At 42.4% G+C, this 26,460-nt stretch overlaps 1 protein-coding gene across 1 annotated transcript; it reads right to left on the bottom strand.

Annotated features, from left to right (window-relative positions):
* Nucleotides 1-109: 109 nt before the first annotated feature.
* muc2.1 (mucin 2.1) lies at nucleotides 110-25,834 on the bottom strand (the record flags this gene model as incomplete). The annotated part of the gene is made up of 65 exons (XM_079746693.1): nucleotides 110-320; nucleotides 720-843; nucleotides 1,595-1,727; nucleotides 1,924-2,025; nucleotides 2,193-2,315; nucleotides 2,827-2,955; nucleotides 3,059-3,090; nucleotides 3,186-3,286; nucleotides 3,509-3,578; nucleotides 3,680-3,855; nucleotides 4,021-4,237; nucleotides 4,315-4,498; nucleotides 4,619-4,866; nucleotides 4,971-5,145; nucleotides 5,295-5,473; nucleotides 6,075-6,247; nucleotides 7,352-7,522; nucleotides 7,700-8,011; nucleotides 8,186-8,356; nucleotides 8,531-8,638; nucleotides 8,708-8,878; nucleotides 9,206-9,376; nucleotides 9,695-9,798; nucleotides 10,071-10,147; nucleotides 10,269-10,387; nucleotides 10,715-10,885; nucleotides 11,204-11,374; nucleotides 11,693-11,863; nucleotides 12,038-12,208; nucleotides 12,311-12,511; nucleotides 12,584-12,853; nucleotides 13,130-13,237; nucleotides 13,760-14,029; nucleotides 14,243-14,333; nucleotides 14,637-14,755; nucleotides 14,858-15,097; nucleotides 15,410-15,580; nucleotides 15,683-15,883; nucleotides 15,927-15,982; nucleotides 16,065-16,720; nucleotides 16,948-17,073; nucleotides 17,221-17,377; nucleotides 17,488-17,727; nucleotides 18,018-18,197; nucleotides 18,314-18,424; nucleotides 18,738-18,876; nucleotides 18,977-19,128; nucleotides 19,369-19,472; nucleotides 19,671-19,723; nucleotides 19,912-20,167; nucleotides 20,275-20,401; nucleotides 20,497-20,591; nucleotides 20,784-20,948; nucleotides 21,188-21,325; nucleotides 21,439-21,508; nucleotides 21,627-21,740; nucleotides 21,899-22,049; nucleotides 23,645-23,759; nucleotides 23,846-23,971; nucleotides 24,128-24,344; nucleotides 24,459-24,622; nucleotides 24,757-24,847; nucleotides 24,977-25,091; nucleotides 25,270-25,525; nucleotides 25,759-25,834. The coding sequence occupies 65 exons, from the start codon at nucleotides 25,832-25,834 to the stop codon at nucleotides 110-112; spliced, it is 10,386 nt and encodes a 3,461-aa protein (XP_079602819.1).
* Between the last annotated feature and the right edge of the window lie 626 nt (nucleotides 25,835-26,460).

The following is a 26,460-nucleotide window of genomic DNA, read 5'->3' as shown; positions in this document are numbered from 1 at the left end:
ACATTTTTTGACAAACATTAAAGTGATTCGCTTTCAAATAAAAACATCATAAAAGGTTTGAGAATAGCCTGAGCACAACGGTGGGCGTCTTTTGGGTCGTGTCCAACATTTAAACTCCTATGTTGGCCCGTCTCTTGCGAGCTGGCAGCCGGGCCACCCGGTTGCAGTTGGTGTTTCCGCAGCTGCACTCCTCCACGTGGATGTAAGTGTACGGCACCAGGTCTCCGTTCAGACACTCCAGCTCCACCGTGCGGTTGCTGAAGCTCACCTCCCGGCAGCACGCGCATGTGTGCTCCAAACCGGCTGCCATTTCCTCGTACCTGAAATGGCCAAATGGAAACATAAGCATGAGTGGCCTATGGGTCAGGAGGCTGGGCTAGTGATTAGGGTGCTTGCCCCCCAGCCAAAAGGACCAGGTTTTGATACCCCTTATGTCCACATCAAATCTGTGTAGACAGCTATGAGCAAAATGCTTTACCCCTACCTGCTCCTGAATTGCATGAATACAAGTGTTGGTCACCGCTGATTGAAGAGTTGGACAAATAGCTAAACAATATTTTGAGAATCGAACCATAACTGATGGTAAATGTATTTTAACATGTGGAATATGTGAGCAAAGTATCATTGAAGTTAACTTTGAAATCTTGCTGAATGGCTCTCTTCAGGCCTTCTGTCAGAGGCTTTTGTTGGAAGCCGTGATGGAATTGAAGTGTCGTTACCTGGCAAAGGTGTTGCAGGACCCCTCACAATAGGGCATGTCAACATCCTCCCGGGTCTGGCACCCGTTGTGCAAGATCCGCTGTTTCATAGAGCCCAGCTTACACCCCTTGTCCATCTCTATGCCTTGTTTCACAGAGGGGCCCCAGAGGGGTTATTTTCATACCTCAGCCAACTCACCAAAAGGGACATAGCACATCATAATTAAGCTTGTGCAAACAGTGGCGTCATACTCACAGATCTTACAGCAACCATTTTCAGTCGTCTGAACTGTATCCTAAAGAGTATAGAGAGAACATTAGTCCAAACCATTTCCAGGATGAGGTTTCAATGGGACTTATTTCAGCTGGTGGGCCTTTTACAATACTTACCATAGTGTAATGTTCAGATTTCACCTAGACTCGGCACCCCCTCCCCACCCTCCTACTTATTGTATGTTGTACGTCCTGGCACTTAATTTACACACTTATTGTATGTTGTACGTCCTGGCACTTAATGTACACACTTATTGTATGTTGTACGTCCTGGCAGTTAATATGCACACTTATTGTATGTTGTACGTCCAGGCACTTAATGTACGCACTTATTTTATGTCGTACTTAGTTATAGTACTTACAATTGTGTTGCATCTCATCCTGGCTATCTTTGTTGTATACAGGAAATGGGTTAACCTAGAGATTGTTAGTGCTTGGCACTTGGTTTTATGATAATCATTACCGTACCAACAGCGATATATTGTTGTTTCTCCTTCTTCTGATAAATGTAATTATAGTAAGTTGGTTTGGATAAAAGCATCTGCTAAACGCCCTACATGTAAATGTAAATTTAATGATTTTCAATCTATGACGGATTGCCGTGAATGTGCCTTCAGCTGTACTCACAGGGTAACAGTTGCTCTGCTGGAAGTGCGGACACACCGTGTGGGTCACGATTGTTGTGAGCGTCTCTCCAATCTTCACGCAAGTATAAAACTCACACATGTTCTCCGGTGGGAACCACGTTTCTCCTTCCTATATGCACACACACCCACATGACCACACACACGAACACAAACATACACACACACGTGGGAGCCCACAGACACATGCAGAGACACACACACACACACACACACACACACACACACACAAAAGGTGATAGTTTAGAGGGACACTGTTTCCTCATCTGTGTACAACATTGAGAATTTGTGGGCAGTAAAACCTTGACCTTAAGCAGCTCCTGGGTTATGTTTCTGTCGACAACACAGTGGGTCTGCAGGCACCTCCCACAACACTCCTCAGGGGCCCTGTCTGAAACGTACTCGTATCCCTGCAAACAGAACAAGACACATCCTTCTCTGTAAAGAGCACAATAGAAAACATTGACATGACGTTACAGGTGCATATATGGAGAGAGAGAGAGAGAGAGAGAGAGCGAGAGAGAGAGAGAGAGAGAGAGATAGAGATTGAATAGGTATATCAAGGGGGCAGACTTACCAGACCACAGTTCTGGTCACATGCCAGCACCTTACAGGTTATCTCTAGCAGACCTGAATCTTCTGTCACCTGCCTGGAACAAGTGCAGTTCTGACACTTGACGACTGGGACTGAGGAACCGACCTGGAGAGGGAATAGACACTTGTCACTCACACACAGGAGCAGATGTCTACAGTACATCCTAATAAGCTGTACTCCAATTGATTACCTGGTATTCCATTCCTTTGTACACACAAACCGCTTTAGGCACTGGGAAACAATGGGGAACAAATGTAGTCAATAAAAAACCAAAGCAATGGAAGCATTGTCCTCCGTGTTGGGGTATGTATTCAAGATGTAAAACAACGACCAGTCAAGGTCAATGAAAATGACACACTTACAGCAATGGCGCACAGGGCAGCAATGTCCCGTTGGCACGGAGACTTCTGGTATGTATCCAACATTGCAGCTCAGGTCGACAACTGGACAAGTGCTGCTGTCACATTCTACAAAAAGTAGTGTAGAAGAAGTACATTAGAAAAACTCAGTGTTAACCCTGTATGGAAATGGACAACGTTATATATCCCTTTTACTGGTGTGTCTTACGGCAAACATAGTGAAGACAACATCTGTCTGCTGGATGGGTTTGATTCACCAGTATGAACCCTGGTTTAGTGCAGCTTCCCGCTGGAATTGAAGGGCAGTCTTTGGGCTTGCATGTCACAGACTTGGTGGATTCCTCGCAGATGCAAGTTTGGCAGTTTTGATCAAATATTTCATTCAACTGTAAGGAAACGAAAACACACACATGGGATTTGCATCAATGCATGTTATTTCAGAAAATAAAGAATTTCACTTCAGGAATTTAAGGATTATTTTTTGCTCACATCGCGGGGAACCCCCTCTGAATCCAAACATCCTACAGGAACACACGCAGCGTATTAGAGCAGCGTTGCTGGCAGTTTATGATCAGGGAAATGCTAACCTGGGTATATACTATACTGTCAAACTTACCACATTTATCAACACATATGTTTGACTCCTTGTTGAAGAGCTTCATGCCATCAGGACAAAAGCACCCCTCAGTGGTAAAGTTCATTTGATTCTCGCCAGGTCTGTGACACACAAAGGTTTGAATGGGTGGGTGTGTTCACCTGAACACGGCATCAATTGAAAAACACTATTGACAAACACATTCAGATGTGTATGCTATGTTATTTCAATATGATAAAATCAATCATTGATTGACAATGGCATTGCTATCCATGGTCGATCATTTATTGATTGCTGTTGAAACATATGCTCCGCAGTCAATCCATGTTTTAATGAAATCGTACTTGTCTTCACAGGTTTGCTGCTCTGCAGGACCACATGGTTTATAGACTCTGTCTGCTGGGCAGTTACTGGCTGTAGTGGAAAAGAGAGAAACGATATCAGGAAAAGCGTCCTAGCTAAACCGTCTGGACAGTATGTCTTTGTGACGGTTGCACATGCTTGTGTGCACTTACGACACAGAGGGGTGAGATTCCTCCAGTACAGGCAGACCCCGGCCTGTGCACAAGCAGCAGCGTACACCCGCAAGCTGGTGCACTGCACCACTGGGTTGGCGACATGGCAGCTATCGAAGATGCAACCCTGGTAGAATTTGTCTGGTGAGACAGTGGCATGGCATGCTTCGAATAGACTGTGGGGAGAAGGGGCACAACCCAAGAGAGATGTTTAGGATCCACCAGCCTAATTGTATCTGACAGACAGGGCTAGGGTAAGGTCAATTCAAATTAACTTTATTACGATGGATAGTATATCAATAACTGAAGTGATGCATAACAGTTGTACAGAATGCACGTACCTGCCCAGAAGAACTCCACATACAGAGTCTGGTTTGCATGTGGTTGGTGGCAGTGAGGGTAAGGGTAAGGGCGAATCGGTTGGTTCTACGGATGGAGCATGGCAGGATGGCTTGTAAAAGTCTTCCACAAGATAGTAGTCAGCCATCACTTCACAATTCTGTACCAGCTTGCCTCCAGGCAACATACAATCATCAGCCTTGTTGTTGTTGCATGTTCCTGTAAATATAAAACTTAGAATGTGTGACCCAACTCCAGATGTACCATATGGATGCTCGGGGCTAGGGGATCCTTACCACAATGCCCCTTTGTGTTGTTGACAAATTCCCGAGGTGGCAGGCTTATACTAAATCCTGTAATTCCAAATGTGATGACCACTTGCAGAGTAGGGATCTCCAAGATCAAGGACATGCCAGTGCTGAGTACCTTTATCCCTTGATGGTAATAAGGCACTTTTACAGTCACTCCACTACTAAGAACCTATGTTGAAAACAAATGTAAGAAAAGCATCATTAGGTAAAACCTTGAAGAGTCTTCTTAGGCGAGACAAATTCTGACTCCTGTTTACATTTATATCCATGGATAAATGTGTGTTTTTACCTCCAGCTTGGCTGCTCCAATAAGGTGATGATTCTTGAGAGTGATTACTTGTGAGCGATACGACACGATAATTGAGCGAGGACAAGAAACGTCTTCGGTGGGGTCACAGTACACATTGTCAACAATAACCTTCAAATTATGCTTTGGTGTGATCTCTTCCATTAAGATATATGTGCAGTTTCCTTGATAACTGTAGAAGACGCCATCAAACGTAATGTAATGTGGATCTCCCCAGCCTTCACATTCACCTGCAACACACACAGAACATTTATTTTTCTTATCAAGCATTGGTGAAGCAGTAAATGAGTAGAGTCAAGAGTACCTATGTAAAAAGGCATGTCATGGAACTCACATGGGCATGTGTAATACTTGCAGCATCCGTATTCATCGTCTATACGAACTGGTTTCTTTCCACTGGCACAGGGGATTTCTTCCAGTGGGGGGCATACATATGGTACTATTTCAATCGTTGTGTTCTCAATGCATTTGGCCATTTTGCAATCACACAGCACAAATGTCTCGTTTTGCTGGCACCAAAAAAGATGAGAGGGAAAGGGTCAAAGGATCATCAATAAATATATAGCGCATGAGTCTGAAAACAAAGATGTAAAAACTGTATCCCTGTGTTCGGAGAAATTGTTATGTTGTTATGAACTGGATGCAAGACCATCCTTACCGTTAAATTCCACTCGGGGCAGGTGGGAAGAGGTGGCATTGGTGGAGGGGAAGGTGTTGATGAGGGTGTAGTCATAGAGTTGCAAGGTTTTGTTTGGTTTCGAAGTTCGCAAATAGCCGAACATATCATTGTGAGACAAATCCCTGATCCAATATCTTTCATGTCGTATATTATCTCCCCTGAAAGATACAAAGTAAGAATCAACTGACTAAATTAACTCAATCCAAGGATTGTATCAAAGGTGTGTCAATCAAATGTGGCTCTTTGTAAAAATATAAAACTAAAATGAATGTTCATGCATTCACATTCATGCTACGTAAAATAGATGAACTATAAAATATACAAATAACAACGCAAACAGTTCCTCACTCATAATTCCCTTCTGTAGACAAGAGCAATGCCAGAATGTTTACAATATAAAAGCAGCATTTTCTTACCAGGTTCATAATGCTTGCCATCAACAACACAGACACATGCTGTAGTTGTAGTTGGGATTGTTACAGTAGTGGTACTGAGGACAACGGTGTATGTTGTTTCAGTAGTACGTGAAGCAGTAGGGCTTACAAGCTGATCCGTAGTTTGACGGGTGGTAGATGTTACAGTGCCAGTAACAATTGACTCATTTGTTGTTGATGACGTAGTACTTGGCATTGTTGTTGAATGGTGTGGTGTGGTCACTGTGGTACCAGGGGTCAGTGTTTCTACAGTTGTACTGGGTGATGCAGTTGTTGTAGATGTAGTTGTTGAGATGGCAGTTGGAGTAGTGGTTGGTTCAGTTGCGGTACTCCTTGTCGTAGTTGTTTGAGGTGTAGTAGGTGTTGCGAAAACGGGGGTTGATGTTACAATAGTTGTACTGGGTGGTGCAGTGGGTGTTGTTGTAGATGTACTCGTTGGGATGACAGATGGTGGAGTAGGTGTTGAAAAAGGTTGAATGGTTGTCTCTGTAGTTGATTCTACGGGTGCAGTTGGTTCAGTCATGGAACTAGTTGTCGTAGTTGTTTGAAGTGTAGTAGTTGATGTCGTGACAACAGGGGTTGGTGTTACAATAGTTGTTCTGGGTGGTGCAGTTGTTGTTGTAGATGTAGTTGTTGAGATGACAGTTGGAGTAGTGGTTGGTTCAGTCCTGGAACTACTTGTTGTAGTTGTTTGAGGTGTAGTAGCTGATGTTGTGACAACAGGGGATGATGTTACAACAGTTGTATTGTCTGATGCAGTTGTTGTTGTAGATGTAGTTGTTGAGATGACAGTTGGAGTAGTAGTTGGTCCAGTCGTGGTACTTCTTGTAGTTTGAGGTGTAGTAGGCGATGTAACAACGGGGGTTGTTGTTACAACAATTGTACTGGGTGGTGCAGTGGGTGTTGTAGTGGATGTAGTCGTTGAGATGACAGATGGAGTAAGAGGAGTAGTAGTTGTTGAATCAGGTGGACTTGTTGTGCCCGTAGTTGTTACTATGGGTGTAGTTGTTTCAGTGGTGAAACTACTTGTCATAGTTGTTTGAAGTGTAGTAGTTGATGTCGTGACAACAGGGATTGGTGTTGCAATAGTTGTACTGGGTGGTGCAGTTGTTGTTGTGGATGTAGTTGTTGAGATGAGGGTTGGAGTAGTGGTTGGTTCAGTCTCGGAACTACTTGTCATAGTTGTTTGAGGTGTAGTTTTTGATGTTGTAACAACAGGGGTTGGTGTTACAACAGTTGTACTGGGTGGTGCAGTTGTTGTAGATGTAGTTGTTGAGATGAAAGTTGGAGTAGTGGTTGGTTCAGTCGTGGTACTTCTTGTAGTTTGAGGTGTAGTAGGTGATGTGACAACAGGGGTTGATGTTACAACAGTTGTACTGGGTGGTAAAGTTATTGTTGTAGATGTAGATGTAGTTGTTGAGATGACAGTTGGAGTAGTGGTTGTTTCAGTCCTGGAACTACTTGTCATAGTTGTTTGAGGTGTAGTTTTTGATGTTGTAACAACAGGGGTTGGTGTTGCAACAGTTGTACTGCGTGGTGCAGTTGTTGTAGATGTAGTTGTTGAGATGACAGTTGGAGTAGTGGTTGGTTCAGTCGTGGTACTTCTTGTAGTTTGAGGTGTAGAAGGTGATGTGACAATGGGGGTTGATGTTACAACAGTTGTACCTGGTGGTGCAGTGGGTGTTGTAGTGGATGTTGTTGTTGAGATGACAGATGGAGTAAGAGGAGTAGCAGTTGTTGAAACAGGTGGACTTGTTGTCTTCGTAGTTGTTACTATGGGTGTAGTTGGTTCAGTCATGGAACTATTTGTCGTAGTTGTTTGAGGTGTAGTAGTTGATGTTGTGACAACAGAGGTTGGTGTTACAACAGTTGTACTGGGTGGTGCAGTTGTTGTAGATGTAGTTTTTGAGATGACGGTTGGAGTAGTGGTTGGTTCAGTCGTGGAACTACTTGTCGTAGTTGTTTGAGGTGTAGTAGTTGATGTTGTGACAACAAGGGTTGGTGTTACAACAGTTGTACTTGGTGGTGCAGTTCTTGTAGATGTAGTTGTTGAGACGACAGTTGGAGTAGTGGTTGGTTTCGTCGTGGTACTTCTTGTAGTTTGAGGTGTAGTAGGTGATGTGATAATGGGGGTTGATGTAACAACAGTTGTACTGGGTGGTGCAGTTGGTGTTGTAGTGGATGTAGTTGTTGAGATGACAGATGGAGTAAGAGGAGTAGTAGTTGTTGAAACAGGTGGACTTGTTGTCTCCGTAGTTGTTACTATGGGTGTAGTTGTTTCAGTGGAGGAACTACTTGTCGTAGTTGTTTGAAGTGTAGTAGTTGATGTTGTGACAACAGGGGTTGGTGCTACAACAGTTGTATTTGGTGGTGCAATTGTTGTAGATGTAGTTGTTGAGAAGACAGTTGGAGTAGTGGTTGGTTTCGTCGTAGTACTTCTTGTAGTTTGAGGTGTAGTAGGTGATGTGATAATGGGGGTTGATGTTACAACAGTTGTACTCGGTGGTGCAGTTGGTGTTGTAGTGGATGTAGTCGTTGAGATGACAGATGGAGTAAGAGGAGTAGTAGTTGTTGAAACAGGTGGACTTGTTGTCTCCGTAGTTGTTTCTATGGTTACAGTTGTTTCAGTCGTGGAACTACTTGTCGTAGTTGTTTGAGGTGTAGATGCTGAAGTTGTGACAACAGGGGTTGGTGTTACAACAGTTGTATTTGGTGGTGCAATTGTTGTAGATGTAGTTGTTGAGATGACAGTTGGAGCAATGGTTGGTTTCGTCGTGGTACTTCTTGTAGTTTGAGTTGTAGTAGGTGATACAACAGTTGTACTGGGTGGTGCAGTGGGTGTTGTAGTGGATGTGGTCGTTGAGATTACCGTTGGAGTAGGTGGAGTAACTGTTGAAACAGGTGGACTTGTTGTCTCTGTAGTTGTTTCTACGGTTGCAGTTGTTTCAGTCGTGGTACTTCTTGTAGTTTGAGATGTAGTAGGCGATGTAACAACGGGGGTTGTTGTTACAACAGTTGTACTGGGTGGTGCAGTGGGTGTTGTAGTGGATGTAGTCGTTGAGATGACAGACGGAGCAAGAGGAGTAGTAGGTGTTGAAACAGGTGGACTTGTTGTCTCCGTAGTTGTTACTATGGGTGTAGTTGTTTCAGTGGAGGAACTACTTGTCGTAGTTGTTTGAAGTGTGGTAGTTGATGTCGTGAAAACAGGTGTTCGTGTTACAGCAGTTGTACTGGGTGGTAAAGTTATTGTTGTAGATGTAGATGTAGCTGTTGAGATGACAGTTGGAGTAGTGGTTGGTTCAGTCCTGGAACTACTTGTCATAGTTGTTTGAGGTGTAGTTTTTGATGTTGTAACAACAGGGGTTGGTGTTGCAACAGTTGTACTGCGTGGTGCAGTTGTTGTAGATGTAGTTGTTGAGATGACAGTTGGAGTAGTGGTTGGTTCAGTCGTGGTACTTCTTGTAGTTTGAGGTGTAGTAGGTGATGTGACAATGGGGGTTGATGTTACAACAGTTGTACCTGGTGGTGCAGGGGGTGTTGTAGTGGATGTTGTCGTTGAGATGACAGATGGAGTAAGAGGAGTAGCAGTTGTTAAAACAGGTGGACTTGTTGTCTTCGTAGTTGTTACTATGGGTGTAGTTGGTTCAGTCATTGAACTATTTGTCGTAGTTGTTTGAGGTGTAGTAGTTGATGTTGTGACAACAGGGGTTGGCGTTACAACAGTTGTACTGGGTGGTGCAGTTGCTGTAGAAGTAGTTTTTGAGATGATGGTTGGAGTATTGGTTGGTTCAGTCGTGGAACTACTTGTAGTAGTAGTTTGAGGTGTAGTAGTTGATGTTGTGACAACAAGGGTTGGTGTTACAACAGTTGTACTTGGTGGTGCAGTTGTTGTAGATGTAGTTGTTGAGATGACAGTTGGAGTTGTGGTTGGTTCAGTCGTGGTACTTCTTGTAGTTTGAGGTGTAGTAGGCGATGTGACAAAGGGGGTTGATGTTACAACAGTTGTACTGGGTGGTGCAGTGGGTGTTGTAGTGGATGTATTCGTTGAGCTGACAGATGGAGTAAGTGGAGTAGTAGTTGTTGAAACAGGTGGACTTGTTGTCTCCGTAGTTGTTTCTATGGTTGCAGTTGTTTCAGTCGTGGAACTACTTGTCGTAGTTGTTTGAGGTGTAGTAGCTGAAGTTGTGACAACAGGGGTTGGTGTTACAAAAGTTGTATTTAGTGGTGCAATTGTTGTAGATGTAGTTGTTGAGATGACAGTTGGAGTAGTGGTTGGTTTCGTCGTGGTACTTCTTGTAGTTTGAGGTGTAGTAGGTGATACAACAGTTGTACTGGGTGGTGCAGTGGGTGTTGTAGTGGAAGTGGTCGTTGAGATTACCGTTGGAGTAGGTGGAGTAACTGTTGAAACAGGTGGACTTGTTGTCTCTGTAGTTGTTTCTACGATTGCAGTTGTTTCAGTTGTGGTACTTCTTGTAGTTTGAGGTGTAGTAGGCGATGTTACAACGGGGGTTGTTGTTACAAAAGTTGTACTGGGTGGTGCAGTGGGTGTTGTAGTGGATGTAGTCGTTGTGATGACAGACGGAGTAAGAGGAGTAGTAGTTGTTGAAACAGGTGGACTTGTTGTCTCCGTAGTTGTTACTATGGGTGTAGTTGTTTCAGTGGAGGAACTACTTGTCGCAGTTGTTTGAAGTGTAGTAGTTGATGTCGTGACAACAGGTGTTCGTGTTACAACAGTTGTACTGGGTGGTAAAGTTCCTGTTGTAGATGTAGATGTAGTTGTTGAGATGACAGTTGGAGTAGTGGATGGTTCAGTCCTGGAACTGCTTGTCATAGTTGTTTGAGGTGTAGTTTTTGATGTTGTAACAACAGGGGTTGGTGTTGAAACAGTTGTACTGCGTGGTGCAGTTGTTGTAGATGTAGTTGTTGAGATGAAAGTTGGAGTAGTGGTTGGTTCAGTCGTGGTACTTCTTGTAGTTTGAGGTGTAGTAGGTGATGTGACAATGGGGGTTGATGTTACAACAGTTGTACCTGGTGGTGCAGTGGGTGTTGTAGTGGATGTTGTCGTTGAGATGACGGATGGAGTAAGAGGAGCAGCAGTTGTTGAAACAGGTGGACTTGTTGTCTTCGTAGTTGTTACTATGGGTGTAGTTGGTTCAGTCATGGAACTATTTGTTGTAGTTGTTTGAGGTGAAGTAGTTGATGTTGTGACAACAGGGGTTGGTGTTACAACAGTTGTACTGGGTGGTGCAGTTGTTGTAGATGTTGTTTTTGAGATGACGGTTGGAGTAGTGGTTGGTTCAGTCGTGGAACTACTTATAGTAGTTGTTTGAGGTGTAGTAGTTGATGTCGTGACAACAAGGGTTGGTGTTACAACAGTTGTACTTGGTGGTGCAGTTGTTGTAGATGTAGTTGTTGAGATGACAGTTGGAGTTGTGGTTGGTTCAGTCGTGGTACTTCTTGTAGTTTGAGGTGTAGTAGGTGATGTGACAATGGGGGTTGATGTTACAACAGTTGTACCTGGTGGTGCAGTGGTTGTTGTAGTGGATGTTGTCGTTGAGATGACAGATGGAGTAAGAGGAGTAGCAGTTGTTGAAACAGGTGGACTTGTTGTCTTCGTAGTTGTTACTATGGGTGTAGTTGGTTCAGTCATGGAACTATTTGTCGTAGTTGTTTGAGGTGTAGTAGTTGATGTTGTGACAACAGGGGTTGGTGTTACAACAGTTGTACTGGGTGGTGCAGTTGTTGTAGATGTAGTTTTTGAGATGACGGTTGGAGTAGTGGTTGGTTCAGTCGTGGAACTACTTGTCGTAGTTGTTTGAGGTGTAGTAGTTGATGTCGTGACAACAAGTGTTGGTGTTACAACAGTTGTACTTGGTGGTGCAGTTGTTGTAGATGTAGCTGTTGAGATGACAGTTGGAGTAGTGGTTGGTTCAGTCGTGGTACTTCTTGTAGTTTGAGGTGTAGTAGGTGATGTGACAACGGGGGTTGATGTTACAACAGTTGTAGCTGGTGGTGCAGTGGGTGTTGTAGTGGATGTTGTCGTTGAGATGACAGATGGAGTAAGAGGAGTAGCAGTTGTTGAAACGGGTGGACTTGTTGTCTCTGTAGTTGTTTCTACGGTTGCAGTTGTTTCAGTCGTGGAACTACTTGTCGTAGTTGTTTGAGGTGTAGTAGCTGAAGTTGTGACAACAGGGGTTGGTGTTACAACAGTTGTATTTGGTGGTTCAATTGTTGTAGATGTAGTTGTTGAGATCACAGTTGGAGTAGTGGTTGGTTCAGTCGTAGTACTTCTTGTAGTTTGAGGTGTAGTAGGTGATGTGACAACGGGGGTTGATGTTACAACAGTTGTACTGGGTGGTGCAGTGGGTGTTGTCGTGGATGTAGATGTTGAGATGACAGATGGAGTAAGAGGAGTAGTAGTTGTTGAAACAGGTGGACTTGTTGTCTCCGTAGTTGTTACTATGGGTGTAGTTGTTTCATTGGAGGAACTACTTGTCGTAGTTGTTTGAAGTGTAGTAGTTGATGTTGTGACAAAAGGGGTTGGTGTTACAACAGTTGTACTGGGTGGTGCAATTGTTGTAGATGTAGTTGTTGAGATAACAGTTGGAGTAGTGGTTGGTTTCGTTGTGGTACTTCTTGTAGTTTGAGGTGTAGTAGGTGATGTGATAACGGGGGTTGATGTTACAACAGTTGTACTGGTTGGTGCAGTGGGTTTTATAGTGGAAATAGTCGTTGAGATTACCGTTGGAGTAGGTGGAGTAACTGTTGAAACAGGTGGACTTGTTGTCTCTGTAGTTGTTTCTACGGTTGCAGTTGTTTCAGTTGTGGAACTACTTGTCGTAGTTGTTTGAGGTGTAGTAGCTGAAGTTGTGATAACAGGGGTTGGTGTTACAACAGTTGTATTTGGTGGTGCAATTGTTGTAGATGTAGTTGTTGAGATGACAGTTGGAGTAGTGGTTGGTTTCGTCGTGGTACTTCTTGTAGTTTGAGGTGTAGTAGGTGATGTGATAACGGGGGTTGATGTTACAACAGTTGTACTGGGTGGTGCAGTGGGTGTTGTAGTGGAAGTAGTCGTTGAGTTTACCGTTGGGGTAGGTGGAGTATCTGTTGAAACAGGTGGACTTGTTGTCTCTGTAGTTGTTTCTACGGTTGCAGTTGTTTCAGTCGTGGAACTACTTGTCGTAGTTGTTTGAGGTGTAGTAGCTGAAGTTGTGACAACAGGGGTTGGTGTTACAACAGTTGTATTTTGTGGTGCAATTGTTGTAGATGTAGTTGTTGAGATGACAGTTGGAGTAGTGGTTGGTTCAGTTGTGGTGCTTCTTGTAGTTTGAGGTGTAGTAGGTGATGTGACAATGGGGGTTGATGGTACAACAGTTGTACCTGGTGGTGCAGTGGGTGTTGTAGTGGATGTTGTCGTTGAGATGACAGATGGAGTAAGAGGAGCAGCAGTTGTTGAAACAGGTGGACTTGTTGTCTTCGTAGTTGTTACTATGGGTGTAGTTGGTTCAGTCATGGAACTATTTGTCGTAGTTGTCTGAGGTGTAGTAGTTGATGTTGTGACAACAGGGGTTGGTGTTACAACAGTTGTACTGGGTGGTGCAGTTGTTGTAGATGTAGTTTTTGAGATGACGGTTGGAGTAGTGGTTGGTTCAGTCGTGGAACTACTTGTCGTAGTCATTTGAGGTGTAGTAGTTGATGTCGTGACAACAAGGGTTGGTGTTACAACAGTTGTACTTGGTGGTGCAGTTGTTGTAGATGTAGTTGTTGAGATGACAATTGGAGTTGTGGTTGCTTCAGTCGTGGTACTTCTTGTAATTTGAGGTCTAGTAGGCGATGTGACAACGGGGGTTGATGTTACAACAGTTGTCCTGGGTGGTGCAGTGGGTGTCGTAGTGGACGTAGTCGTTGAGATGACAGATGGAGTAAGAGGAGTAGTAGTTGTTGAAACAGGTGGACTTGTTGTCTCCGTAGTTGTTTCTACGGTTGCAGTTGTTTCAGTCGTAGAACTACTTGTCGTAGTTGTTTGAGGTGTAGTAGCTGAAGTTGTGACAACAGGGGTTGGTGTTACAACAGTTGTATTTGGTGGTGCAATTGTTATAGATGTAGTTGTTGAGATGACAGTTGGAGTAGTTGTTGGTTTTGTCGTGGTACTTCTTGTAGTTTGAGGTGTAGTAGGTGATGTGATAACGGGGGTTGATGTTACAACAGTTGTACTGGGTGGTGCAGTGGGTGTTGTAGTGGACGTAGTCGTTGAGATTCCCGTTGGAGTAGGTGGAGTAACTGTTGAAACAGGTGGACTTGTTGTCTCTGTAGTTGTTTCTACGGTTGCAGTTGTTTCAGTCGTGGAACTACTTGTCGTAGTTGTTTGAGGTGTAGTAGCTGAAGTTGTGACAACAGGGGTAGGTGTTACAACAGTTGTATTTGGTGGTTCAATTGTTGTAGATGTAGTTGTTGAGATAACAGTTGGAGTAGTGGTTGGTTCAGTCGTGGTACTTCTTGTAGTTTGAGGTGTAGTAGGTGATGTGACAACGGGGGTTGATGTTACAACAGTTGTACTGGGTGGTGCAGTGGGTGTTGTAGTGGACTTAGTCGTTGAGATTCCCGTTGGAGTAGGAGGAGTAACTGTTGAAACAGGTGGACTTGTTGTCTCTGTATTTGTTTCTACGGTTGCAGTTGTTTCAGTCGTGGAACTTCTTGTCGTAGTTGTTTGAGGTGTAGTAGCTGAAGTTGTGACAACAGGGGTTGGTGTTACAACAGTTGTATTTGGTGGTTCAATTGTTGTAGATGTAGTTGTTGAGATCCCAGTTGGAGTAGTGGTTTGTTCAGTCGTAGTACTTCTTGTAGTTTTAGGTGTAGTAGGTGATGTGACAACGGGGGTTGATGTTACAACAGTTGTACTGGGTGGTGCAGTGGGTGTTGTAGTGGATGTAGATGTTGAGATGACAGATGGAGTAAGAGGAGTAGTAGTTGTTGAAACAGGTGGACTTGTTGTCTCCGTAGTTGTTACTATGGGTGTAGTTGTTTCAGTGGAGGAACTACTTGTCGTAGTTGTTTGAAGTGTAGTAGTTGATGTTGTGACAAAAGGGGTTGGTGTTACAACAGTTGTACTGGGTGGTGCAATTGTTGTAGATGTAGTTGTTGAGACAACAGTTGGAGTAGTGGTTGGTGTCGTTGTGGTACTTCTTGTAGTTTGAGGTGTAGTAGGTGATGTGATAATGGGGGTTGATGTTACAACAGTTGTACTGGTTGGTGCAGTGGGTTTTGTAGTGGAAATAGTCGTTGAGATTACCGTTGGAGTAGGTGGAGTAACTGTTGAAACAGGTGGACTTGTTGTCTCTGTAGTTGTTTCTACGGTTGCAGTTGTTTCAGTCGTGGAACTACTTGTCGTAGTTGTTTGAGGTGTAGTAGCTGAAGTTGTGACAACTGGGGTTGGTGTTACAACAGTTGTATTTGGTGGTGCAATTGTTGTAGATGTAGTTGTTGAGATGACAGTTGGAGTAGTGGTTGGTTCAGTCGTGATACTTCTTGTAGTTTGAGGTGTAGTAGGTGATGTGACAACGGGGGTTGATGTTACAACAGTTGAACTGGGTGGTGCAGTTGTTGTTGTAGATGTAGTTTTTGAGATGACAGTTGGAGTTGTGGTTTGTTCAGTCGTGGTACTTCTTGTAATTTGAGGTGTAGTAGGCGATGTGACAACGGGGGTTGATGTTACAACAGTTGTACTGGGTGGTGCAGTGGGTGTTGTAGTGGATGTAGTTGTTGAGATGACAGATGGAGTAAGTGGAGTAGTAGTTGTTGAAACAGGTGGACTTGTTGTCTCCGTAGTTGTTACTATGGGTGTAGTTGTTTCAGTGGAGGAACTACTTGTCGTAGTTGTTTGAAGTGTAGTAGTTGATGTTGTGACAACAGGGGTTGGTGTTACAACAGTTGTACTGGGTGGTGCAATTGTTGTAGATGTAGTTGTTGAGATAACAGTTGGAGTAGTGGTTGGTTTCGTTGTGGTACTTCTTGTAGTTTGAGGTGTAGTAGGTGATGTGATAACGGGGGTTGATTTTACAACAGTTGTACTGGTTGGTGCAGTGGGTGTTGTAGTGGAAGTAGTCGTTGAGATTACCGTTGGAGTAGGTGGAGTAACTGTTGAAACAGGTGGACTTGTTGTCTCTGTAGTTGTTTCTACGGTTGCAGTTGTTTCAGTCGTGGAACTACTTGTCGTAGTTGTTTGAGGTGTAGTAGCTGAAGTTGTGACAACAGGGGTTGGTGTTACAACAGTTGTATTTGGTGATGCAATTGTTGTAGATGTAGTTGTTGAGATTACAGTTGGAGTAGTGGTTGGTTTCGTCGTGGGGATTCCGGTTGTTCCTTCAGTTGTGGTGGATGGAGTTGTCGTAACTGGGGTTGTTGCTGTCGTGACAACAGGGTTTGGTGTTACAAAAGTTGTACTGGGTGGTGCAGTGGGTGTTGTTGTCAATGTTGTCGTTGAGATGACAGAGGGAGTAGGTGGAGTAGTAGTTGTTGAAACAGGTGGACTTGTCTCTCTAGTTGTTACTACAGGTGTAGTTGGTTTTGTCGTTGAACTACTTGTCATAGTTGTTTGAGGTGTAGTAGTTGATGTTGTGACAACAGGGGTTGGTGTTGACTCTTGTGTGGTGGTCTCTTTAGTTGTGACTAAGGGTGTATTTGGTCTAGGTGTGGTTGCTGGTGATGATGTTGGTGTTGTAGTTGAGGTAATGAATGGCGTTGTTGGTGCAGATGTTATCGGTTCGGGAGTTGAACAGGGATCATTTGTCTCTATCACTTTTCCATTTTTGCAAATAGCATAGTAGCACATTCCTAAATTGTCTGTCACATTGTAAATTACATCATTGTCATTGTAATATGTTCCATTGTAAATGCATCCATCACAGCTCTCAACACATATTCCTTTATCTTCATCAAATATGGGCGTATCTTCTGGGCACACAGGGTAACAGCCTTTAAGAAAAAACAGAATTAAAAGGCTATTATTGATATATTCAGAGAGTTCCTCTGTCATAATATTGTTGGGATTATGTTGGCAAAATCATGATTTATTTTCTGAAAATGCATTTCCTAGTGAAATTTTGTCACCTTAAGAATTTTTTTCATCCGATTCATGCTCTTCAATTTAACATTAGCCTTACGAGAATAGGCAAGCCAACAGGCTTCAAAAGGTTTCCTACCTTCCAGGTTTGGTATTGAATTGTTGCATGCATGTGGATTGCGGCAGGTCTTGTAACAAGGTTCATGGCATGGCTTGTAGTGCCACTCACATAATTCCCCTTCATTGTAGTAGTCACAAAATACGGCTATGTGGGAAAAACCAACCAAGACGTTATCAGAGGTTGTGTTATGCCTAGTGTGTCCTTGGTTCTATTGATTTGCAATAACAACAATTACAACAACAAACAGTTTTATCCCGGTAGTGTGTTTCTCATTGGTAAGCGTTAACTTACGGCATATTTCCGGGGTTCTCCAGGCAACGCACACACTGACTTCATTACAAGCCTGGGCGTAGGCTGCAACTGCTGTGCAGAAGCACTCGCAGTCTCCTCCAGTGTCGCAGGCACACGAGTCTTTTACACAGTTTTCATAAAACGGAATAGGATTCACCTGTGCAGGCATTCAAAAGTAAGTGATGGTAATATTTGTTTTGAAGTTGAAATTTGGAAACAATGTCAAAATGATCATGCAGGAAACAAGAAATATATATTTTAACCAACCTTCTTGTGGCAGTCTTGGAAGGTGATGCTCTTTATAATGCTACACTGAATCTGTGCCCAGTTGTGGCGATGGGGCTGCAGCAAACAAGAATCAACGCTTGCTTCTGCGTCCAGGCAAGAGCTTAAAGCCTTCCAGCTGTTTGCAAACTCAAGGGGGCTGCTCACTACCATCTGACTCTGGGTAGTGAAGTCATTCTGGACATCTCCATTAAAGTCTCCACAAAGACCGCACACCCCCGCCTTTAAAGAAGAAATACAGACGTCAATAAAAATAAATTATTTTCTTACTCTGTTGTATTGTTGTCTGCATCGTTAAATATACAGCCATCAAAAATACATCAGCCACTTTACATTATGCACTACAAAATGAACAAAAAAAAAGAATATCGTCTAATCTTAATTTAGATTTCTCATTTGTATCTGTGTCATTTATATCTAAAAGGTATTATGACTGAAGCAAAACCAAAAAGCTCTGATGTTAAGCAGCTAAACAGTTTGTACTCCACATCCCTAACTAAACTGCTACTCACACTGTGCTGTGGTTCCAGAAGGATCCGGATGGTGGTTTTGCGGTCCCATAGAACTGTGATCCCGAGTGAAGCTTCTACGGCCAGATACATCCCAACACGTCTGATTGTGTACTTGATCTCAGAGCCCATTGCCAGATCCAATATTTCGTATGTTCCCTTTGCTAATTTAATTTCTTTATTCTGGAATAAACAATATAACATCAGTACAAATAGTTAACCTCTGTGTATTCACCACATCTGATACTATTTTGAGACACAGTCCTCTTAATATAAACATGTTTGCAATGAGGACCTACCCCCAGCTGAATCCTGACAGATTTGGAGCAGGTGGTGCCAGTAGTTCCACATGGTATATTTTCTGTAATAACCCGGAAGATGTCCTCTACTGATTTGTTGCCACATTTGTTCTTAAAAAAATAATTGAACATCACAACTATGTTAATACCAATGCTTGTGTTTACTGAGAATCCCCACGATACAGAGTAGAGTACAGAGTTTTATCTCATGCAAGCAACAACCATATATTAGTACATAATTGCTCATGAATAATGTCTTGTTACAATAATTTAGCTGACAAGTTAAGACAAGTTAATCATAGACGTTCGTAGAGTCATTTTACTCCATTACACCCCTAACACCATGCAGCATTGGAGTCTAAATTTATACTGAAACAAAGTAGGAGCAAAAGGACAAGGACAAGGTTTGTGTGCATGATTTTACCTGGATGGCCACGTAGGCGCATTGCCCCTGAAAGCCATATGTTCTCTGATCAAAGGTTCTGTAATGACCACTGCCATAAATGATGCAAGTCCCTGGGCATTTCTTCTCCGTACACTCCCATTTCCCCATTCGACATGTACTGTGGGATAGAGGTCGAAAGATGGTAATTTAATAGTTTACACTAAGCACATTAGATATTCTCTTGAAACATAAAAAAAAACATATCAGGCTCATCATACCAGGTGTTGCACTGATCTTTGATTTCAGAGCCAGAAGCATAGAGGGCGCGATCGTGTTGACATGGACATTCATGTTCCTTCACACAGGAGCCCTTGCCATCATCAAGGAGACCACTGGGGCATTGACAGCCGGATTCACATTCTGTTGAGTACTGGGGTCATTGAAACCCATAAAAATCACAGTTAGCTGATGATTCCTTTCCATTATATTATTATTTATTTCCAGGACCCGGGATATTGAAATCAATGGAAAAAGTGTCAGTTTAAATATTGTTTTGCTGTTGACCAGATCCTTAAAATCCCATGGGAACAAGAGTTAGACAGTTGGATTTCTGACAGGATAATTATGGTGTTCTCTCTTGCTAAAACTTAAGATGAAAAATAGTACTTACACAACTATCACTCTCTGTGTTTCTACATGTCCGAGCACACTGCACGCCCAGCTCTCGGACGTCTGCGCTCGAACAGTTAAGGTAGACTTTTGGAGTCGGACAGGCTTTGAAAAACATAAAAATTTGTCTTAACATACAGGTGAAGTCAAACAGAAACACACACACACACACACACACGCACACACACACACACACACAGTGTACACACACACACGCGCACACACACACACAAATTGTATGCATACAACACATACAATTTAATGAATGAATCAGAAGCTACACAAATATGTCTACAAGCGTACCTTGTGACGATGTCTTCCAAGCACGACAGTGAAGCTTGCCATTGGAGCACAAACTAAAAAAAAAATGTTATTTAAATCATCTCAAACTTTCACAAATCATTATCCACAACCTTCTGATACTCTTCTATGTTTGAAGTCTTTGCCAACACGACAAATAAGATACTATTGAACAGTCAGCAACAAGGGGGCAGATGCATACTAAGACAAATGGATTTTGATGAGAAATTAGTTCACAACTAACCAGTGTTGCTCTTTGATGCTTATTGATTTGCCTGGCTTTATGTGGACTCCATTGTGATAGCAGGGGCATTTGTTCATTGGAACACAGGCACCTTTTTCCTCCTGATACGTCCCCTCAGGGCAGGAGCAGCCATCCACAGGCAGGAAGTCAGAGGTGCAGCTCTGCTGTTCTGAGCTCAGCTGTCTGCATGTCCACTGGCAGCGCTGCAGCTTGTAAGAGAAGCTTTGGCTTTCCGGGCAGCCCCTTGAGTATTTTTCTGGTAAATATTGTTTTTAGAATGTAATTATGTGAATAAACTTGTGGTAACGGTATTATGAATACCGTTCTGACAATAGACCACACATCGTGTCCTTAAGCTCTTACCACAGACGTTCACCCTCCAATCGCTCAGGAAAACTCCTTTCGAAGCACAAGCTCGTACATAGGAGGAGAAAACGGCACACATGCAGTCTTCGGTTTTCTCACAGTTACATGTGGCGTAGATGCATCTCTGATGAAGACAACACAATGTTAATGCTATGACAATGACCACAACATAAATTGAATCTAATTGATAGATAAACATGCTGTATTGTTGTGTAATACCTTGTGGTACAGTTCTGGATCGATCATTGCATGACAGTTTGTAAATGGGCTCTCTGGACGTGTTAAAAGCGAGCACCAATGTTCAGCATATTGCTCTGCAGGAAGATTCAAATTATTATTATTATTATTATTATTTGGAAACAAAAACTGACACTATCAGTGTGGATGTTTATCTGGTTGGGATTATGTATCAATCAAAGAACCAAAATCTAAGCTGGCTGACTGTAAACGTTCTATGTTCTTGAAGACTAGCAGAGACAGCTTGGCTAATTACAGACACAGCGTACCGGTCTCCACACTGATGGAACAGGGGCTTTCCAGACGTTCATCTCTCTCCGGGCAGGTAGGATTAGACTTCCAGGAATTCCCAAAAGAGGATGCAGTGCCTTCCACAATCCCTTGAGGTGTCTTCATATCATCGGACAGCATCATGTTATAGTTTCCACATAAACCTGAATAAGAGGAAGCAGTTTTGATGGATTAAATGAAAATGAATGGATGAATAGAAGGGTGGATAGAATATGATGTGCAATTTCTGTAGGCAATAGTAATGTGCGTTATTGTCTGAATCATAAAAATCTCAAAAGCAGTGTGACTGACAAAAACAACATGTACAATTATGATGCATCACATGAAGCTATATTGTAGATTAGAATTTAGCAAGCCTCAGATTAGCCATGTGTTGGTTTACCTCTTGTCTTTGTTTTGTAACTCTGTTCAAGGGTCACATAGACTTGCAGGACCGGAACATGCTGGACCTGAATCTGTAACCCAAACCTGGTCTGGAGCAGGATGTGGAAGGACGATGCCTGGAATATATTGATGTCGCCTACAAGTCAAGAGAAATGGTATGTATGAGTACAAAATGAGTACAATAATGATAGAATTGAGACCAATTTAAAACACTGTGCAGCTAGTTATCGGTTTTCACCATTATCTAACCTGTGTTGTACGGCAAGCTGATGATCTGCATGTTGTGCCTCACTTTTCCATCTGCAGAGAACGCTAGCATCTGCAAAAAATATCATGGTATGACCAAAATGACAATCATACATTATCATTCACAGGTCACATGTAATCCTTTATCCAACAGCCTCCATCCAGATGAAATACTATGTAGCAGCACTCACGTTGTTTCTGTCATTGTTCAGTAGGACCATCACACTCTTCAGACAAGTGTCAAACTCCTGGCTCACACATGGGACCAGCTGGACCATGATGGTGAACTTGGGGCTGGCATCATCCTGCATCCCACATAGTATGAGTACATTCAGAGGACCATCAATTAATTTAAATGTAAAAAAAAAAACTCTCAAATATATGTCAAATATAACGATTTTAAAATTCAAAATTCTCATTTCAAATATAAAATGACAAGTTGCACACGAGCTAACTCTTTTACCTTGCTTTCGATCTTAGCCAGGACGTAGTGGCAATCCCCATGGAAAATGTAGGCTTTCCCATCAAAAGTAGTCACATGGGAACCCTCTTCCACTGCGCAAGTAGCCGGACTGGGTAGACTCTTACAGTCCCATCTTCCCTCATAGCATAAACTTGGAAAAGCAAAAGTATTTGAGATTGTCAGTGGTGGACAGTAATGAAGTACAAGTAATTTGTTACTGTACTTAAGTAACCTTTTAGCGTATCTGTACTTTACTTGAGTATCATTATTTTGTGAGACTTTATACTTTTATTCAACTTCATTTTATAGGGGAAAATCTTACTTTTTACTCCACTACATTCCAAAAACCTGTCGTTCCTTTCAACGTTCCTTTCACGACATGCATGCGTGACCATAGCCACAGCTAACCATTGCGGACATCGTGGAATATTTATCGTAGAAACACCTTGTCAAGCCTAAACGGTTACATTATACATTAAAATTATTAATCGATTGGAAATATGATTGTAATATATCGGGCGTTTGTCTGTGGGGAACCCTGTTTATATGGCTAGAGGATAGGTGCTTTCTACATATCCAGGTGTACTCCCAGTAGAAGCTAAATCCCTAAAACAATAGCCGCGTTTACGTAAACACACCTGATCCGATTAGAAGTGGAAGAAAAGCTAAATCAGAATAGAAAAGGATCATATATGTGCCTTAATTGGAATACAATTCTCTGATCGGAATACAATTCTATGCGGAATAGAAAAGCTGGTGCCCTGTCTGGGCTAATTTTCCCGATAATGACCGGCGTTCTGTACAACAATACCCTGCCATATATACAGTACATTCAGATTGCATGATAGGAATAGATCTATTCCAATTAGAAATCTAATCGGATCAGAAGTGTCCATGTAAACGCGGCTAATGTCCAATAGTAACTAGGGGCGAGGGAGGGACATTAGATCCGTCACTCAAACCTCCGGCCAGTGATAAGGAGATGTTGTTTAGTTGAGCTGGTATTGACTGTAAGGTGGATGTTCTTTAAGTTCTTGTATGATTATTTCAAGTTGAAGTTCTATATAAATGTAAGATCATTTTCTGCTTAACTATTTTGAGGGTTGCTTTATTTTAGCTCATGTACCAAACATACATTTTCTGTGGCTTTGTCCCTGCGCACACACACACACACACACACACAAACACACATACACACACACACACACACACACACACACACACACACACACACACACTCCATTTAACATTTCTATACATCTATGTGGCTTTACTAAAACATACTAAAACATATTTTCAACCTCACTTTGCACAACAGCACAAACTGCATTTTCTGCAGGAAATGCATTTTCTAGTTTCAAATGATATCAGTATCAGATATCACAAATAGAAAACATTGTAATAAGAGTGTTGTTAGTGTTTTTTTTAACCTTAAATGATATGACTGAGTGCATAAAGGACATAGCAAGACTTTGGAACTTCATTACACCAAATGACTTTTACTTTTGATACTTAAGTACATTTGAAGCCAAGTACTTTTATACTTTTACTGAAGTCAACGTTTAAAGGGAGTACTTCCACTTTTACTGGAGTAATTTTTTACACTAGGTATCTCAACTTTTACTCAAGTTCGTGGTCTGAGTACTTCGTCCAACACTAGAGATTGTTAACAAAACCACATAGCATAGGGCCATGCCCTATACATTTGAATTGGCCCGATAACGTTCAAGATTAACTTTCAGATACCATTCTTCACTATCCTGTCGGTAAACGTCCCCGGAGTTGTAGATTTTATCATGTTTACATTGGCATTCAGTCTGGCTGACACAACCTCTCTGTGAAATGTTGTCCCACACCGTTCCTGAAATACAGGGAAGTCACAATTGTAGGAGAAAGCAACTTACAAATAGATATAGTTTCTGATAATGAAGGCTAAAGGTGGCTTACCTGCAGGACAAAAGCAGCCATCCATTTTGTGGTCCTCACAGAGCGAACTGGTGTCTGAGATTGTGCAGCTAGCCATGCATGGAGAGCCACTCTCTTCATACACCATATTGAAGGGGCACATCTTGGCTGTAAGGGAAATAAAGGTGTTATATGTTTGTATTCAAAATAAGTTGAATGATAGTTCAACCTTTGCTTCTGGAAAATGAAATGAAAATAAAGTGATTCAATTACATTTTTTTGTTTTTTGGGGTTTTTGTGTTACTGTAAGGAAGAATATTTTACCGCAGAACTGGGGCGTCCTCCAGCTGGGCGGCTGACCCCCAGCATGGGAACACTGGCGGGAGAACTCTGCCAGTGTGCTGCAGACACAGAAGTCATTGGTGCTATTGCCACAGCCACACATGTCCTGCACACAGGCCTGGGTGTATGGGGTTGGGTCCACCAGCAATGCACAAGAGCTCCAGGCTTCAGAGTGGATCATCTTTTTGCAGATTGGACGCTAAGGGGTGTTATTGGAAAAAAGTTTATAAATAAAAAAAACAATTATGAGTCATTTTTTCCTGGACCCTAGTTTATGTACTGACAATAGACCAATTTATTTTTGTAAACATACAAATTCCTTGCAGGGGACCTCAACAGCCTGGTCTTCTAGTTCCGGGTATTCTAAGTCCTGGGTGTCAAGCTCCTTGTCTTCCTCCTCGTAGGGGTCCTCACAGTCATCGTTTGGTCGATGGACTCTCTGTCCATTGCCAAACTCAATGGGGTGGATTATGCGATCTACAGGTGATTTGCAGAATTAGATGCCAAAAACATATACATACAAGAACAAAATATAATATTCTTTTAGGCCTACACATGTGCACTAGGTCAATTAGATGAACTAAATCATAATGAACAAATAATAAACAGACTTTGGTGAATAAATTCATTGTAGACTGGAACGCCATTGAAATCCCCACAAAGGCCACAAGTGCGGTTATGATAATCAGAATCCAGTTCCACCTAATAAAGACATACAAAGGAATTATTTGACTCATATTAGAAACACAAACATTAAGTGTCTTAACCATTAAGTATAAATAAAACACTGCTAACACACTAAATATGAATAATTAGTAATTTCTGTCTTACCATCACAGCATCATCACCATTCCACATGACAACAAGGCCGACCTTGGCCTGGAGCTTGGTGTAAACTGCATTCCGCTCGAGTTGAATCCCCGCATTTAAGTATGGCAAGTTGATACTATAGGAAAGAGTAAATGTTTGTTAATGTTTTATTTTACATTTATGAATAAATATAAAGTTGGAGAAAGAAAACAAAGTCCAGTAAACCATTTCCAATAAACGATTGTTGGACAGTTTGTGTTTGACCCTCAGATTTGGTGGTTCGCAGCAGCAGTCTCAATGAGTGGGACACTCACAGATCACCGTTCAATGAGACGACCCTCTTAGTCAGATGGAACACAAGGTCGTTGATGGTGACAACCAGCTCGTTGACCGTGGGGTGGCCGTCAACCAAGCTCTTCTGGATGTGCACCGAGAATTCTCGGTACATCTCGTGGCAGTCGGACACCAGGTTGTATCCACACAAGCCGGGGAACTGGTACACCTCCCCGTCAAAAGTCTTGAAGTGGTCCCGGCCCCAGGTGCTGCACATGCTGTTGACATGGTTGAGAGCTGTGGAGGCAAAGTGAGAGAGAAAATGCTTTGGGCACTGTTGTTCTACACCTGGCTGGGTTGTCATCATGGACCAATATTTGAGCCAAGGTAAAAAAAAAAACATTTTTTACAAAGCATTTTTATTCAGATAAAATGCTATGGATTGACAATAGTTGATGTTTAAAATGCATTCAAGAAGAGTAGAATGTGTAAATATCGTTACATAGAATCACAAATTATTAAAACATTACCCTGTCTTGCTTGGACATTGGCGATGTTTGTAACTGACAGTGCCATGAAACACAACCAAAAGTGACTCCACGTCATCCTTCCCACTATGGGATTGCCGTCCTCTAAGAAGGTATTTAACATGCTGGTCCCTGATGGCCTCTATATATTGAGTTGCAATATTTTGCCCACACCCCTTTCAGGGTTATCTTAGATTAATTGCTGGGACATGGTAAACATAGAGCAAATAGATAGTCATGGACCAGAAGCCCTGACAATTGTATGCGTGCGTGCGTATGTGTGTGTGTGTGTGTGTGTGTGTGTGTGTGTGTGTGTGTGTGTGTGTGTGTGTGTGTGTGTGTGTGTGTGTGTGTGTGTGTGTTTCTGTGTGTGTGTGTGTGTGTGTGTGTGTGTGTGTGTGTGTGTGTGTGTGTGTGTGTGTGAGTGTGTGTGTGTGTGTGTGTTTTACAAGAAATTCAAAAAGATGTTGTAAAGAGCATAACATCACTTTCTTTTGTGTTGGAAGTTCGATCTTTGAGCCTTCCTCTCCGCAGACCAATTTGTTGAAAAATTCCCCAATGTTGGTAGAGATGGTACACTTAGTAAGTGTCAAATTATGCATAGGTGTCAAAACAACATAGGTGGCTGCATTGAACATGTTGCATAGTAAAGGTTTAATTATTATGATTAACCTCAAAAAAACACCACTGAAACAGTTCTATTAA

This window comes from Pollachius pollachius (assembly GCF_949987615.1).
Source record: "Pollachius pollachius genome assembly, chromosome: 1".
NCBI lineage: Eukaryota > Metazoa > Chordata > Actinopteri > Gadiformes > Gadidae > Pollachius > Pollachius pollachius.
Note: the sequence above shows the minus strand (reverse complement) of the source record. Positions and strands in the feature narration are given on the sequence as shown.